At 56.3% G+C, this 16,327-nt stretch overlaps 1 protein-coding gene across 3 annotated transcripts; it reads left to right on the top strand.

Annotated features, from left to right (window-relative positions):
• The first annotated feature begins 877 nt into the window (after positions 1 to 877).
• Positions 878 to 15,249, top strand: TRIM8 (tripartite motif containing 8). Of its 3 annotated transcripts, XM_081544944.1 has the most exons (7): positions 878 to 2,185; positions 11,151 to 11,246; positions 11,579 to 11,812; positions 12,801 to 12,832; positions 12,967 to 13,082; positions 13,634 to 14,254; positions 14,850 to 15,039. In XM_081544944.1, the coding sequence occupies exons 1-6, from the start codon at positions 1,616 to 1,618 to the stop codon at positions 14,239 to 14,241; spliced, it is 1,656 nt and encodes a 551-aa protein (XP_081401070.1). In that variant the 5' UTR covers positions 878 to 1,615; the 3' UTR covers positions 14,242 to 14,254; positions 14,850 to 15,039. The 3 variants fall into 3 exon arrangements, with proteins under 3 accessions (XP_081401070.1, XP_081401060.1, XP_081401079.1); XM_081544934.1 differs by having other exon boundaries at positions 13,634 to 15,249; XM_081544953.1 differs by lacking the exon at positions 11,151 to 11,246 and having other exon boundaries at positions 13,634 to 15,249.
• The last annotated feature ends 1,078 nt before the right edge of the window (positions 15,250 to 16,327 follow it).

Here is a 16,327-nt window from a genome sequence, read left to right as displayed (position 1 = left end):
AGGATAAAGCTCTGAGGCGACAGCCGCTGCGGAGACCCTGCCCGGAGTGCCCTCCCCCCAGTTGAGAAGCAGCGGGCGGACAAACGGACCCACCGACGGAGCGACTGGCTCGGGCCCGCCCCGGACGCGTCGCCTGGGCAGCAGCTGGGGGCCGCGGGCTCTCGCCTTTCTACTGACTTCTTCCAATTCTAATCTTTTTTTATTTTTTGGAAAGAACCAGGGTGGGTGGAGCAGAGGTGGAGAGAAATCGGGACTTGGCATTTTCTACCCTGTCTTCTAATTTGAGGGAGGCCGCCAGCCCTCCCCTTAAAAATCCCACCAAAAAAAAAGAGCGAGCGATAGAAAGAACGCTGCAGACCCTCCAGCGAGCGCGCTCGGACCCCCGGCCGCCACTGCGGCGGCTGCCGGGAGCTCAAGATGGCTGGACGCTGAGGGAGGCAGCCCGGCCCGGCTGGCTCGGCCCGGCTCCGCCGCCGCGGGCTGGCTCCGACCGCAGCCCAGAAGACCGGAGCAGAGGCCGAGAAGAAAAGAAAGTGGGGGGGAGGGGGGCCGGGGTGGCGAAGGGGGAGGGCCAGGCCGGGGCGAGGGGGAGGGGAAGGCCGGGAGCCGAGCCTCCTGTTCATTAGCAGTTGAGAAAAATTCCTTTCTAGTTTGATCAATCCTTGTTTTCCTCGGCAGAGCCGGGGCGCCCGCCCAGTGAGGAGACGGAGAGCGGGGTCTCTCCGCGGCGGGGGCGCCAGGCGCCAGGCCTCGGGGGAGCGCAGAAGTAGAGACGAGGGGGTCAGGCCGGAGCTCCGCTGGGGCTTCTCCTCCCTCCCTTTCTGGTTGGCTTTTTTTTTTTTTTCCACTTCTCTCCCTCCCCCTTCCGTTTCTATTTGTGAAGGGAGGAGGAAGGCAGAGGCGGGCTGCTGTCTCTGGCCGAGGACTGGAATTTCATCTGAATGACTGCCCCTGCGCTCACGCAGCGCCCCGGAGTCGGCCCGCCTGCGCCCCGCAGCCCGCACCCGCAGACCGCGGGCCAGCCGGTGGGCGCCCGCGCCGCGGCCCGGGGACCGGCTCGCCTCGCCCGCCCGGTCCGGATCTAGCAGTCCTTGGCCGGGCCGTACTCGCTTCCCCGGCCTCTCAGACCCCGGACGAGGCGAGGGAGGCGCGGCGCCGGCGAGCCGGGAGAAAGCCACCATTGCCGCCGCCGTCTCTGGAGGAAGTGTGCGGCTCCCGGGCTCTGTCCGCCTTAGGGTGCGCCCCAATGTCAGCCGCGGGCCGGAGTGCGGGCCGCCGGCCGCCGCTGCCCTAGCCGCGCCGATCGGGAGGCGGCCTCTTATATGGAATTTGGACCCCGGCGCTCCCCTCCAGGGCTGGTGCCCCGGCCGCGGCCCTGGCGCAGTCCGCCGCCTCCCGCTAGGCGCTCGGGAGGAGGAGGAGGAGACGCAGCCGGCTGCGCGCGCTGCGTGAGGACCGAGGCTCACTTCTCTGGGGGGCGGGCGCGCGGAAGGCGCTGGTGAACTGAGCGACTGTCGGGACCGCTCGGAGCTCGGTGGCCCTCCGGAGGCACCGGACGGACCCCCCCAGGTCGGGGAGTTGGGGAGACCTGCCCGGGCCCCTGCCCGCCGCCGCCATGGCGGAGAATTGGAAGAACTGCTTTGAGGAGGAGCTCATCTGCCCGATCTGCCTGCACGTCTTCGTGGAGCCGGTGCAGCTGCCGTGCAAACACAACTTCTGTCGGGGCTGCATCGGCGAGGCGTGGGCCAAGGACAGCGGCCTGGTGCGCTGCCCGGAGTGCAACCAGGCCTACAACCAGAAGCCGGGCCTGGAGAAGAACCTGAAGCTCACCAACATCGTGGAGAAGTTCAACGCCCTGCACGTGGAGAAGCCGCCGGCGGCGCTGCACTGCGTGTTCTGCCGCCGCGGCCCCCCGCTGCCCGCGCAGAAGGTCTGCCTGCGCTGCGAGGCGCCCTGCTGCCAGTCCCACGTGCAGACGCACCTGCAGCAGCCCTCCACCGCCCGCGGGCACCTCCTGGTGGAGGCGGACGACGTGCGGGCCTGGAGCTGCCCGCAGCACAACGCCTACCGCCTTTACCACTGCGAAGCCGAGCAGGTGGCCGTGTGCCAGTACTGCTGCTACTACAGCGGTGCGCATCAGGGACACTCGGTGTGCGACGTGGAGATCCGGAGGAATGAGATCCGGGCAAGTACCCTATACACACACACACACACACACTTACACACTCACACACTCCCCTCCTTCCCTGCAGCCTGGGACCACCCTTCCGGACAGGCTGACTTTTGTGACATCAGGCCAGAGGCCCCTTTCAAACTCCTACTCTGTAAGTTTGGAGGCAAGGTCCTGGGAAGAAGGGTCCCCAATCGCTACTTGATATATTCCTGCACCTGTGCTCATAGGGTCCATCTTGTGAGTCACTTATAGAAATGAGGTGTGGGGCTGTCAGGGGTAGAGTTTGGCTGTTGCTTTTCTGTTTTGCGCGCAGCTCCCGGGCCCGGCAGTTGCTTCCCTAGGGGAAGTCACTAAAGGCAGTGACCCAGGTCCTGCTTCTCCAGCTGCTGTTTATGTAATGAGTGTCCTGGTGCCGCTGCTGTGGCTGACATGATCCATGATGCTGGCATACCAATGAGGAAGTAAACAAAAGCAGCCATGTTAGTTTCAAGCCCTATTGGAAACACATTGGGGGGGTGGAGGGGGAGCTTCCGGAGGGAGAGCAGAGCCCCTGGTATCTATCTGGCCAAGGCCTGGGCAGCCAACGGCATCACCAGGACAGCATCTCAGCTATTGGGATTATTCCCCGTAACCCCTTCTCCATATATGAGAATCGCTTCCCACAGTGTGCCTGTGTGTGTTGCACGCGTCCGCATGAACACACCTTAAAGTATGTCTTCATCACCCTGAGCCCTTTTCTCCCAGCCCAGCCCTCTATCACAGCCCTCCCACATTTGGGGAGGGGAAGTGGAAGACGGAAAAAGAATCCTGTGGGTTTAAGGTTGAGCCGCCTTGCAATCTGGTTTCAGGCAGCTGGCTCCCCTGGGCTGCTGGCTGGGTGATTATGGAACCACATCCCCTCCCATTGTATACACCCTGCAGCAGCGGCCAATGTCAAAACCGCCTTCCCCCTCAGGCCTCTGGGCCTGGCCTGGCTGTGGAGCTGGACTGAAGCAATACTTCCGTCCCCTTCAGTGGAGGGGGGCTCCTCCTAGGTTCCTCCCTGGTCCCCTGGCTTTCAGGGTTGAGTCATACCAGAAGGAAGGGGTTGGCCTGAGACTGTCTGAGCCATCTCAGAAGCCCCAGCTTGGGGCCTGGGTGTGAGTGATATCATGGGGGTGAAACTGGGAGTGTTGCTGGGTGGGGACCCCTGGAGGCTAGTCGAGGCCAGTGGGAGCTTGGGTATGAGGAAGCTCTGATCAGGGCACAGTTGGAGATGGGGGGCTGTTTCCTGTGAGGAGGACCAGTCAGAATGAGTCACTGTTTAGCAATTAAAAAACATACACATACAACTAACAAAAGGCAGGAGGGCTGCCACAGGCTGAGGGCAGGGATAACAAATAAAATTTGCTGTATAATTAGTTTCCAATTGGATGGGCTAGCTCTGGGGTTTTGTGCCAGGGCAGGGCCTCTCGTTTCTTAAAGGAGTGTGCGTGTGTGTGGTGGTGGGGGAGGATGGAGAGAAGAGCCACCCCCTCACACACACCAGGACTGGAAAAGGCAGAGGCCTAGGGGAGCAAATGAGCCCCTAGTGTCCTCCACCCCCCAACCCAGGGCAGGCAGAGCCCAGACTGTCCCTAGTATTGATAAGCTGTTAATAAAGACAGAAGGGCTGGGAAGGAGGCTGGGAAAAGTGCAGAGAAAGAAAAGCTGCTGAGTTCTCTGTCCTGGGTTTGACAGTGGAAAATGAAAGGAGGGGAAAGGTGGAGATGTGGCTGAAAGGCACAGAGAAAGGGACAACAACCAGGGTGATGAGTAAGTGTGTAGAGTGAGTGTGTGTGCACCCACAGCTTTGCCCTTAGTTATGTCAGAGTGCTCAGGTGTCTTTCATTTCTGTGGCGGAGAAAACACATTTATACCTGATTGGTAGTAGGAGGGCGTCTGTAGACGTTGGTCCATGTTCTCGAGTGTCTTTGAGACTGTCTGCTTTGCCCTCAAAGGTACCTGGCACACGTACACAGTGTACCCTGGAGTTCCCACCAGCAGGTCCTTGAACGCATGGAAGGACCTGGATGGAAGCAGGCCCTGAACTTTGTTAGCAGCTCCATGTCCATGTGCGTCTGTGTGTGTGTGTTCGTTCCTGTTCCTGCTGTGGGCAGGCGCAGAAGTAGTGGGTTGCATCACAGCCAGATGTGCAGTTCTGTGTGCTCAGCATCTGTGCCCCACAGCCTGAGTCTCATCCCTTCCCAGTCTCCCCTACCCCAGGCCCTCCAGATTCTCTCTGGTGTCAGGGCACTGGAGTTGGAAACCCTTCAGTGGCCTCAGCACCACGCCACTCGGTGTGAGTTGGACTTACTGAGCAGGAGGGCCTCACACTCATGGGAGGGGGTGAGCCGCAGAGAATCTGAATGGAAGAACCCATTGCGCTGCATCCTCACTAGGCCAGACAGGGGGAGGGGCCTTTTCCTGGGCCTCTTTTCCCTTGTGGGAGGGAGTCTGTCTTAAAGGGCCCCTGCTGGTGCCATGGATGAAGGCAACAGAATTCTCCCAGATACAGGAGCAGACGCTTGGAAACCTGGATCACACCTTAAGATACAGACAGCTCTGCTTCTTGTGCTTCCTCTTCTGTCATCCCAGAGAAGGGGTAGGGGCTGCTGAAATGCCCTATTGGCTAGAAACAGGAAACCCTGATCAGTCTCCCCTGGTGGTCCTCTGCCCCATAGTCAAAGGACCCCCCTGTGCAGTGACTCAGAGCTGGGACCCAGCAGGGAGCCAAGCAGGGCTTCCACCTAGCAGGGGGTCTCAAAGGCAGGCCTTTGAAGTCCTTGCCCCACTCTGCCCTTGGGAAGCCAGTGTGCAGGCCATGTTGCCCTGAAGCCTGGATGCCCACTGGATAGACCCTAGAGACCATACTCCCGAGACACCTTTAGACCCTAGTGTGTTCTCCTTTGGAGCTATGGAAGGCTGAGGACCTAAGATGGGGACATCCAGGTGGTCAAACCCTCTTCAGCCCCCAGGTTTAGGGATTCATGTGAGCAACTTGGGACTGGTTTGAGCTGAGAGCACCTCTATCTTAGAACCTTCCTCAATATAGAAAGAAGACCCAAGATAAGGCCTAGATGTGTGTAAATGGTTACGCAGGGTGTGTGTGTGTGTATGTGTTCAGGTCATAACTGTGCCTCTGTGTCATTCCTAGTACCCCAGACTGAGGTTGGAAATGTTCCCAGGACTCTGTACCTTGAGTTCTCAAAGGTTTAGAGTTGAGAAGAGGTTTTTCTCTGGGGACAGGATCCCACTTCTTGGGTCAGTTTGGGGTTCGCAGCTGCTGGGGGTGGAGGTTACCCTGCTCCCATTGCCGCTGGCCAGAGGGGTTGCCCTGGGACCCTGGAGGGGATCCTAGGTCTCTGCCCCATGTGTCTGTCACCAGGCGGGCTCTGGAAGAGAGGGCTGCCCTGGCCCAGCTAGAGCCCAGCTGTGGCTGCAGCCTGCCTCACGCAGTATCCACCCCACTGCTCCCTGCCGCCCTCCACCGACCATAACCCTGAGGTCTTAGGTGAGGTGGGAGCTAGGATAGGGAGGCTGTGTGTGTGGGGGTGTGTGAGGTGTGAGGGTCAGGTAACTGCTCCTTTACCATCCTGAAGGATTGGGAAGGGGGGCCAGGGCTTGGCCTTCCTCCCTGGGCCCCAGGCAGAGAGGAAGGAACCTGAGGTGGAGGCCCAGCTCCCCACCTCCACCCCAGGATCCTGCTGATACAGCTGGGCACCTGTCATGCACGCCCTGTTGATTACTCTGCCTCCCCCAGCTCTGAGTGCCTGTGCATCCGTCTGCACAGATGTGCGTGTGTAACTGGTGTGTCTGCGTGTGCATCTCATGCAGAACCACTGTTTTGTATCTCACAGGTATATCTCCAAGAAGGTACAGTGTGAATGACTGACTTAATTACAGAGTTGTCTTGTGTCTGACTGTGGGGCCAGGAAGATCCATGTGTGTGTTGGCAGGGGTGGGGGGTGCCCTGCTCGCTGTATACCTGTGAGTGGAAGCTGAGTGTGCACACATGTCTATCGGTGATGGCACTAGTGTGTGTGTGACTGCCTGCCTGATGGTGGTTGGTTGGTAGGTGTGAGTCTTGTGTAACTTTCTCACCTGGTGGGGATGTTGGGGTGGGGAGGGGAGGGGACGCACCTTTGGATGAGGTTGTTGCCCAAGGTGGGTATTGGAGGTGGAAGCCCAGATGGATACTGCCATGCTGTGTTGAGGGCAGTCAGGGTGGTTGTAGGAAGAAGGGGAGCCTGGCTGGGGCCCCAGCCCTGGCCTGAGCAGGCAGGCCTGGCTGGCCATATCCCTGGCTCTGGGAAAGCCTTCCTTCCCGGCTGGCCTGGCATTCAAACCCAGACAAAGGGGGGCTTTCTCTCTCGCCTCTTTGTTCTTCTGCTGCCCCAGAGTGCTGCTCTCTTCATGGCAAAAGCTAATTCCACTCTGCAGCTGGGAAACCCTCTCTTGGTCTGCTGGGGCTTGCCTCCGAGGTACCGCCTTTCTCCTTGCCCTAGCTTCTGCCCTGTAGCCTCTTCACTGTGGGTCTGTGGTTGTCTGCAGCCTAGGGGTCCACACGGTAGCCCCAGACAGGGACTGAGACCCGGAAAGGGGTGACCAGGGCAGGCAGAAGCTGCTCTGAGGCCAGGAGGGAGTGCTGTGGTCCAAGGAGAGGGGAGGCTAACTAATACACTCCTGGGACTAGAGCTGATGCAGGAGAGTTGTGGGGGGCGGCTTTGGCAGTTGAGGAGGGGGTCGCTCTGCACAGGGGCTGCCTCCAGAGCGGGAGCTGGCAGGGGGTCATCTGAGCAGGAAGAGGTGCTCTGGCCGCCCAGCACCCTTTTCTCTCTTCCAGCCCTGGGCCCCTCTAAAAAACCTGGAGCCTGCCTCTGGCCTGGCTCCTGGGGCCCTGTTCCCTCCTGACTTTGCTTCTCTTCAAGGTTGACTTGAGGATTTTATTACTATCATTTATTAACTTTTATACAGCCTAGAGTCTCTATGGCCTTACCTGTCTGCCCAGTCCAGTCTGGCACCAGAAATGCCAGCTGGGCCTGGCCAGTCAGTCTCCAGAAGGCTGGGAAGCTTTCCTGGGGCAGGAATGTGAGGGGCTCATGATGGATCCCTCTCCAAGCTGGTGTTGGGCATCAGAGCAGCTCAAGGCAGAGTCTGGAACATTAGGCGACAGGTATGAGGGTCTCGGAAGGGTGGGAATAGTGAGCCCCCAAGTCTTCCTGATGCTTTTGCCCTCACGGGCCCAGGAGCAGACTGTGGAAGGTCTTAAGTCCTCAGGGAAGGAATAGAGGTGGGAGTGAGCAGGACCCACCTGGGCCAGCAGGTATGGAGTAGGGCTGGGCCTCACAGCGCCCCTTCTGCGGGAGGTCTGGTCCCTTGAGTGCTGCTAGTCTAGACCATGGTTCTCTCCATTCTGCTCCTGCACACTGAGGTGTGCTGCGGTCCAGGTGACCCACTGCGGGCTGGGAGCAGTTTGTAGAGTGTATGTTTCACTGCCTCCTGCACTGAGAGGCAGTCAAGCTGAGAAATCTCTCACCTGTGGGTTTTTCCCAGGTAGGTAATGGAGCCTCAACTCTCAGTAATTTCTGGGAGGTTGAGATGGAAAGGAGGCTGCTGGTAGGGGAAGGGGTCCTTGCTTCTTCTGCTCCCCATCTTCTGGCTTCTCAGCAACCTGATTCAGTCATTTGGTGGGATCAAGGGGCAGCAGGCAGATTTCCCTTCTCCTCACTACCACTCCAACCCCCGATTTTCCAGTGTCTGAGACAGCAGTATTCGCCCCAGCCTCCTGTTCCCCCAGGTGTTGACTGTGGCAGGAGTAAGATCATCTAGCCCTGAGGGAGAGTGATTCCTGCAAGGGTGAGCTGGACAGGGTGGGCCCCCTTCCCAGGCCAAGGGTGGCTACTACCCCCTGACAGTTTCCTTCCTATTCCCGGCCTCTCCCTTCCCCCTGTAGTGGAGACAGAAGGCTGATGGCCTCTGAGCTGGGATTGGGCTGATGAAACCCAGCCACCTGCTAGGGAATGTGCCCACTTGGCTGGGCTGGGCTCTGTCCCAGAGGGCTCGGGGCAGGCAGGAATTAGGACTTGGATCTGCAAGTCAAGGGAGGACACCTCAGGGTCCTAGGATGTCAGTGCTGCCAGGAGAGGATCTGGGAAAAGCCCAGAAGAAGGAAGGGGCCGAGTCCCACCCCCGGGACAAGACCTAAAGTGCCTCCCTGGTCTGTACCCTGAGGGGGTTTCAGAGGGGTGGGGTGGAGGCCTCCCACTGGTCTGGAGGGTGGGAGTGAACAGGCCCACTCCAGGGCTCTGAGGGAAAGGGGGCTGGGATCCCATCTGGGGCTGCCTCTCTCTTGCCCCTCATCTGGGACTCAGCCGCAGGTACAGCCCTACTCTGATATGGATGGGTTTGGTCATGTGAAGTACATGGGCAGGGAGACTGCAGTGCACAGATGTGGGGGGGTGGGTAAAGCTTGGGCTCTCAGATGTCCTGGGCACTGGGAAGGCCTGGAGCCTCAGATGCATCTGGGTTGGGGGACTATCCTCCCAAGTGTGGGGACGAGGCAGCCACCAGGCAGAAATTTGTTATAGGGAGGTACAAAGGTCTAAAGTCCTTTGGTATTCTGGCCACCTCACCTTCACGCAGGCCTCCCTCAGTTGTCTGGGGCCTTCAGGAGGCCTTGCCTTCACTCTGCAGGGGTGTGTGTGTAAGACAGTGTGCCCGAGGTGGTCTCAGGGCCCAGTTGGCGGTGTGTGCTTGTGTGTGCCTGTGCAGTTGTTTGTATACATGTAGTTGGGCCATACTGTGGGGGGCTGCCTGCCCTCTTCACGTGACTGGGGGCAGTTTCACAGACAGGGAGGAAGGACGTGTGACTACCTCCATTCCTGCTCCCAGCCAGCTGTGTTTCTAGACAGGCTCTGACTCCCAGGCTGGCAGCAGATCCCTGTGTGAGTGGGGCTGGGGTGAGGGGCCTGCTAGAAGGATGAGGTGCTGGAGTGCAGGGCTGTGTCCATGGGTTGTGTCATGAGGTGCTGTCCTGGGTCACTGAAAGGTCAAGTTGTTGGGGGGGGGTTTGCATTGTGTCCCAGACTTTCCCAGCTCAGAATCTGAATGCCTCCTCCTGGCCCCAGAGATTTGGTTTTCTGTTTCCAGGGTCACCACCAACACAAAACAGGGTCGCTGAACTCTCTTGCTGGCCTTGGTTTCCCCATATGTAAAAGGGATTGGGGGTTTAAGGGAGGGATTGCTGGCAGCTTGTCTTGAGGAAGCCACCTGAATGTGAATGGGAGTGAGGGTCACGGGGTCAAACTTGAGGGTCACTTTGAGGTGTACACAGAGGAAGAAAAAGAACCACTTCTTGTGGAGTGGACACTTACTGTGAGCTGAGGTCTGTGCAATCTGTTTTGCAGATCTTGTTTTATGCGTAAAATTCATGGGTTTATTCAGCAAACAACGTTATGCATCTGTAGGGTGCTGGGGTCCTTGGGTCTCAACTGGGAAGGGAAGTAGAAAAATACAGCAGCAAAGCCCTGTTTTCAAGAAGCCTTAAGTTTTGTTTGGAAATCAGAGTGCAGTTTGTCAGACAGACTATAGAATACTGTTGTCCTATAGCTCTTTCTGTGACATGGCCACGATTTGTGTCTGTAGTATCCAGTATAGTAGCCACTAGCTACATGGAGCTGTTGAGCACTTGAACTGAGGGTGGTACACCTGAAAAACTGGTGCTTAGTGTATTTGATTTTTAATTAACTTAAAGTGAAATAGCCATATTGTGACTAGTGGCTACCATATTAGACACCACAGCTATAGAAGGAGAGCAATGTGACAGCCCCACCATACAGCCAGGACAGGGAGGGACCTTCAGAGCCTCTGAGCAGGGGCCATGGAGAGGAGCAGAGCCTTAAGTTGGGCCTTGAAGGATAGATGGGGGATGGGAGAATGCACTGTGGGCTACAGAAAGTCATCAGCAGGCTGCAGGGAGCTCGAATGTGCAGTATCAGGGACAAGATACCAGCCCACCTGACTGGGAGAAGCAGGTCGTAAGACAGCCTACAGTGTTTGGAAGGAGGGGTCATTGAGGGCTCTTGGGCAGGAAAGAGACCCTGTTTCAAGAGGTGTGTCTGGTAAGGGAGGACAACAAGGTGATTGGAACAGCCAGGATGAGCAGCGCTGAGAGGAAAGGGGTTGTAGAGTCAGAAGATTAAGGGCTGAGAAGAACAGCATGGTCCAGAACCTTCCAGCAAACTGGCCTCAGGTCTTCGGAGAACCAGAGACTCTTCTCCCTCCAGGTCCAACTAGCAAGGACTTCAGAGGCCCAGCTCTCAGTGTCAGGAGCAAGCAAGGGGTCAGCTGGCTGGCTTGATGTCCCACAGGTGTAAGGCAAACCTAAGATAAGATCTCTGGGCTGGGCCAGAGGACTTGTGAGACCCAGGAAGGCTGTGTGAAGCTCTGAACCATTTCTAAGATGGTACTCCCCAGAGAGAGGCCCCATGACTTGGATAAGAACACACCCTACTGCCTGATCATTTAGGTTTGTATTCCATCTCTGACACTTACTAGCTGTGTGACTTTGGAGGAACTACTTAACCTTTCTGGTTTCCTCTTCTCTGAAATGTGGATAATAATAGTACTTATCTCATAGCATTACTGGAATGATTAGATAATTCTATACAGGAAAAGTGCTTAGAACCGAGGCTGGCCTGACCCTGCCCTCAGAAAGCTCATGGTTTAGCTATTATGTGTGGGAAGCTATTCCCGGCTCTCTGTTCCTGGGGACAGGCTGACCAGGCAGTTGTCACCAGGGCCCTGGGATTGCATGAAGGCCAGAAGGGATTGGGTGGCAGAAATTTTAGATCATCTGGGTCAAAGGATCTATAGGATGAGTTTGTTCTGTACAGGGAAGGATGGTGTTCACCCATCTTAGCCCCCTCTGATGCCCTTCCCCCTACTGTCTCTGCAGAAGATGCTGATGAAGCAGCAGGACCGACTGGAGGAGCGAGAGCAGGATATTGAGGACCAGCTGTACAAACTTGAGTCAGACAAGCGCCTGGTGGAGGTAGCCAAGCCCATGCCCATGGTATAGGGTGGGGATGGCTTAGGTACAAGGCCTGGGCCTAGTTCCTTGCTTGGGCTTGGACCTGTTGCATGGTCAGCTCTATATGCCAGAATCCCTTGCTCAGTCATTCAATGACCTGTCAGTGGATGAGCCCCTGACTAGTGCCAGGGTTGCTATGCTACCAGTTCAGGATTCCAGGTCTGATCTTGCTGGTGGGAAGCCCTAGGCAGCCTGGGGGTTTGAGGTCCCAGACTCCCCTATCCAGGATGGGAGTCAGGCAGGAGTGGCAGCCAGAGGCACCCCCATACTCACCGGTCCCCCGACCCTTGCAGGAGAAGGTGAGCCAGCTGAAGGAGGAGGTGCGACTGCAGTACGAGAAGCTGCACCAGCTGCTGGACGAGGACCTGCGGCAGACAGTGGAGGTCCTGGACAAGGCCCAGGCCAAATTCTGCAGCGAGAACGCAGCGCAGGCGCTGCATCTCGGGGAGCGCATGCAGGAGGCCAAGAAGCTCCTGGGCTCCCTACAGCTGCTCTTCGACAAGACAGAGGACGTCAGCTTCATGAAGGTGGGCTGGGCCCAGGGCTGGCTGGCGGGACCTAGGGGGACATTTCTAATTTGGAGTCCGTGTGCTTTGCTCCCCAGCTGGCTCCCCCATCACATGGGTTTGCAGCCAGCCTGCATGGATTCAGAACCTCCCCACCACCCCCGTTCTTTCTAGCTTTGTGACCTTGGCAAGGCATATACATTCCCTAGGCCTCAGCCCCCTCACTTATAAAATAGGGTTGATAATGTTGTTTTTGTTCAGTCACTCCATGTCCGACTCTTTGCGACCCAATGGACTGCAGAGGCCAGGCTTCCCTGTCCTTCACCATCTCTCAGAGCTTGCTCAAACTCATGTCTGTTGAATCGGTGATGCCATCCAACCATCTTGTCCTCTGTTATCCCTGTCTCCTCCTGCCTTCAGTCTTTCCCAGCATCAGGGTCTTTTCCATACAGATCTATTATTTGTTATCCATAATTTCAGATTTTTAAAAATCTCTGAAAACCGAAAGAGAAAAGTTCAGGCAACTCATTTAACGGCAAAAATTTGACCTGAACTAATGTTGGCAATTTATGGTATTTATTGATCTTACTTGGTACAAACGTTGAAACATTGCTGCAGAAACATCGATGTGTTAGATTATGGTGTCCTCCATAATCACATATTATGATATAGGCATCACATGTCCCTTCCAAAACCCAAAAAATTCCAAATTCTGAAACACATCCTGCCCCAAAGATTCTGGATAAAATAGTGAGTGTCTGCAGAATCTTCCTCTTGGTAGTTGTTTAGATACGATGCCAGATGTCTGGAAGGCACTCATAGTGTTGTTTGTCACACAGCAAGAGCTCAGTCTTCTGAAAACAGAGGCACTCCACCCTCTGCCCCTGCAACACCCTGGCCAGCCTCAGAAGTGTCAGCCCTGTGCGGGGAGAGAGAGACAATGGGGCAGCTTCCATCTTCCCCTCTCCCACGCTGCCTTTCCCACTGACACCCTTTTCTCTCCCCCTAGAACACCAAGTCTGTGAAAATCCTAATGGACAGGTGAGCAGATGGCCGCTGGCCCTCAGGGGAACACATGTGAGGGAGGGCAGGAAGGGGCAGGCCCACGGCGGGGAGGTAGGGCGGGCTTATGCGTGATACCTCCTCACAGCAGACGCCCCGTCCACTGCCCCCAGGACCCAGACCTGCACAGGCAGCAGCCTCTCTCCCCCTAAGATCGGCCACCTGAACTCCAAGCTCTTCCTGAACGAGGTGGCCAAGAAAGAGAAACAGCTGCGGAAGATGCTAGAAGGTGAGGGTGAGATCCTCAATCAAAGGAAGAGAAACTTTTGCATGCATGCTCAGTCGCTTCAGTTGTGTCTGTCACTTTGCGACCCCATGGACTGTAGCTGGCCAGGCTCCTCTGTCCATAAGATTCTCCAGGCATGGATACTGGAGTGGGTTGCCATGCCGTCCTCCAGGGGATCTTCCCAACCTGGGGATCGAGCCTGTGTCTCCTGCATTGCAGAAGGATTCTTTACCCACTGAGCCACCTGGGAAGGCTGAGGGAACCATCTGAGCAAGGGTAAATGCTGGAACCTTCCCTTTGAGAGGTAGCCTGGCCTGTCATAAGCCTTGCCTCATATCCCGGCTCTGCCACTTCCAGCTATGGGACCTTGGGCAGGCCATAGTACTTCCCTGAGCCTTGGCTTCTTCAGCTGTAAAATGGGAATAGAGTAGCCAGCATCAAGACGATGTGTGATGTACTGTGCTTGGCCCCACAGACAGAAAAGTTCCCGGGGGAGAGGAGGCTGGGGTGGCCTGGGATGGGGCTTTAGCGACTTTTGCACAAATTCTCCACAGGCCCCTTCAGCACACCGGTGCCCTTCCTGCAGAGCGTCCCCCTGTACCCTTGTGGCGTGAGCAGCTCTGGGGCGGAAAAGCGCAAGCACTCGACGGCCTTCCCTGAGGCCAGTTTCCTAGAGACATCGTCGGGCCCCGTGGGCGGCCAGTATGGGGCAGCGGGCACAGCCAGCAGCGAGGGCCAGTCAGGGCAGCCCCTGGGGCCCTGCAGCTCCACACAGCACTTGGTGGCCCTGCCGGGCGGCGCCCAACCAGTGCACTCGAGTCCGGTGTTCCCCCCATCGCAGTACCCCAACGGCTCCGCCGCCCAGCAGCCCATGCTCCCCCAGTATGGCGGCCGCAAGATTCTCGTCTGTTCTGTGGACAACTGTTACTGTTCTTCCGTGGCCAACCACGGCGGCCACCAGCCCTACCCCCGCTCCGGCCACTTCCCCTGGACAGTGCCCTCACAGGAGTACTCACACCCGCTCCCACCCACCCCCTCCGTCCCCCAGTCCCTTCCCGGCCTGGCAGTCAGAGACTGGCTCGATGCCTCCCAGCAGCCTGGCCACCAAGATTTCTACAGGGTGTATGGGCAGCCGTCCACCAAACACTACGTGACGAGCTAACGCCACGCAGGCGGTGAGCACCGGGGAATCTTCCCCCTCAGCCCCTGGTGGCTCGGGGATGATGCATCCAGAGACCTGCCCTTCTACCTTCCTGTCCTCCCCGCCTCCCACTCTCCCTCCCTCCTCCACTCCCCCAAGTCTTTTCCTTTTGGATTTTGTTTTGTTTAGGGCTTGTTTTGATTTTTTTTTTTTTTAAATGAATCTCCTGGACAAGGAGGTGACGGTGGGAGCTGGCCTGGGCCAGGGCCGCAGGTGGCCCCGGAGTTGGGAAAGCGTCTACCTCAAGGCGCTGAGCTCTCTCTCTCTCTCTCTCTCTGTCTCACCTTTTCCCCTTTCCTCCTTCCCCTTCCCACCCAGTGGCTGGAAGGAGCCTCAGCTTCCCTTACAGCCTTGAGGGGAGGGGCAGTTTCCAACTCTCCTCACCCAGCCCTGGGAGGAGGGCCCAGGTGCCCACTGGCCTGCTTCTCCTCTTGGTTTTCTTTTGGGCAGTTTGATCACTGACTGAATAAGGAATGACCTGTAGATTGTGAGGCTTTTTTTTTTTTTTTAATATTTTTTTTTTAAAACCAAGAATGATTTTTCTTGCTTCCTTCTCACCATCCTCCCAGACGGAGTTCAAAGGCCACTTCTCAAGCAGCTTTCGGCACCTTCAGCCTCAGAATGGAAACTTAAAGACAGGAACCCCATGTCCAGGAAAGGGGAAAAGGAACTTTGCCAATGATAGTGACCACAGCAAAAGCAAATAATAATAATATTAATAATAATAAAGAGAAATAAAAGAAATAATAAAATAAGAAACCATAGCACAGCCCTTGTTGAGGTCAGCGGGAGAGGAGGGGCTGCCCGGAGTTGGGTCCTTGCCTGGGTTTTGACACAGCAACTTCCTGTAGTGAGCACTTTGTATGAATCGTGGACTTCCTGTTCTCAAGGCGCAGGTATTTATTCTGTAATCTGTCTAGAGCACACACCGAAATCCAACCTTCTAATAAACATAATGGCGCAGTCCCACTCCCTGCCTCGCCTCTTACCCCCAACTCCCCCAAGCCTGGGGTCTTCAGGCATGGGTGTGGGGAGGGGCCCCCTCTAGGGACGGAAGTCCTGGCTTTGATTCTCTTCTGGGTTTAGTCTGTTCCAGGCCTGTGAATGTCAGTTCGTCAGCCACTAACTATATCTACTCTTGGCCTTGGGTTCATTTGACAAATATTTGCTGAGGGCCTCCTAGGCCCAGCCTCCCTGCTGCATGGGCCCTGGCATCTCTTTGAGTTTCTGCCAACATGCTCTTAGCAAGGACAGACAAAGGAAAAAATACCTTTCTATGAGTCTTGCAGAGTTTGCCTCCTTCACTCCACAAATATTTATTAAGCATATGCTAAGCGCCAGGCACTGTAGGGCCAAGGGCACAGAGCTACAGCAGTCTCTATCTTGGAATTTAGTCTAATGGAGCCTCAGTCCCCATTGATGCCATGAGGGTGGGGGGCCTTTGGCTTCATTCTTCCTTTGGTGGCTTGGGCTCTGGCCCCTGCCTGTGAACATGGAGGAAGAGAAGGCAGGAAAATCTTGAATGCTGGGAAGCATGGAGGTTGGGTGGCAAGGTGAAAAAGACATCCTACCCTCATCCCCATTGGTAGAGCTGCTCAAAGTCCAGTGTGTCAGGAGCTTGTTAAAAAGAGCTGATTTCTGAGGCCTTACATGGACTCAGTGGGAATCACTGAGGGCAACTTGCTTTTGGTTTTTTTTTTTTTTTTTTGCTGAGGCATGCTTGATCTTAGTTCCCTGACCAGGAATCAAACCCACCAGGGATTGAACTCTGCCCTTGGCAGTGGAACCGCGGAGTCCTAACCAGACCATCAGGGGATTCCCAAGAGTCGCATTTTTAACTTCCTGGTTATTCTGACACATCCTGGGGTTTGAGAAGTGCTGCCATGAGGGACTGGCCAGGGACCTGCTTGTTGGACCTTTGGGTAGGGTGGAAGGATGGGCAGGGCACACCAAGCCCTCTTGGGGAAGGAGCCAGGTGAGAGTGGGTGGGGGTTAATTTTTTTAATCTATTTTTAATTGAAGGATAATTGCTTTACAATATTAAGGG

The sequence above is a fragment of the Giraffa tippelskirchi genome, chromosome 2 (genome assembly GCF_054371585.1).
Source record: "Giraffa tippelskirchi isolate mGirTip1 chromosome 2, T2T-mGirTip1v1.2.pri, whole genome shotgun sequence".
NCBI classification, from domain to species: Eukaryota; Metazoa; Chordata; class Mammalia; order Artiodactyla; family Giraffidae; genus Giraffa; species Giraffa tippelskirchi.
This window is presented reverse-complemented; position numbering and strand designations above follow the sequence as displayed.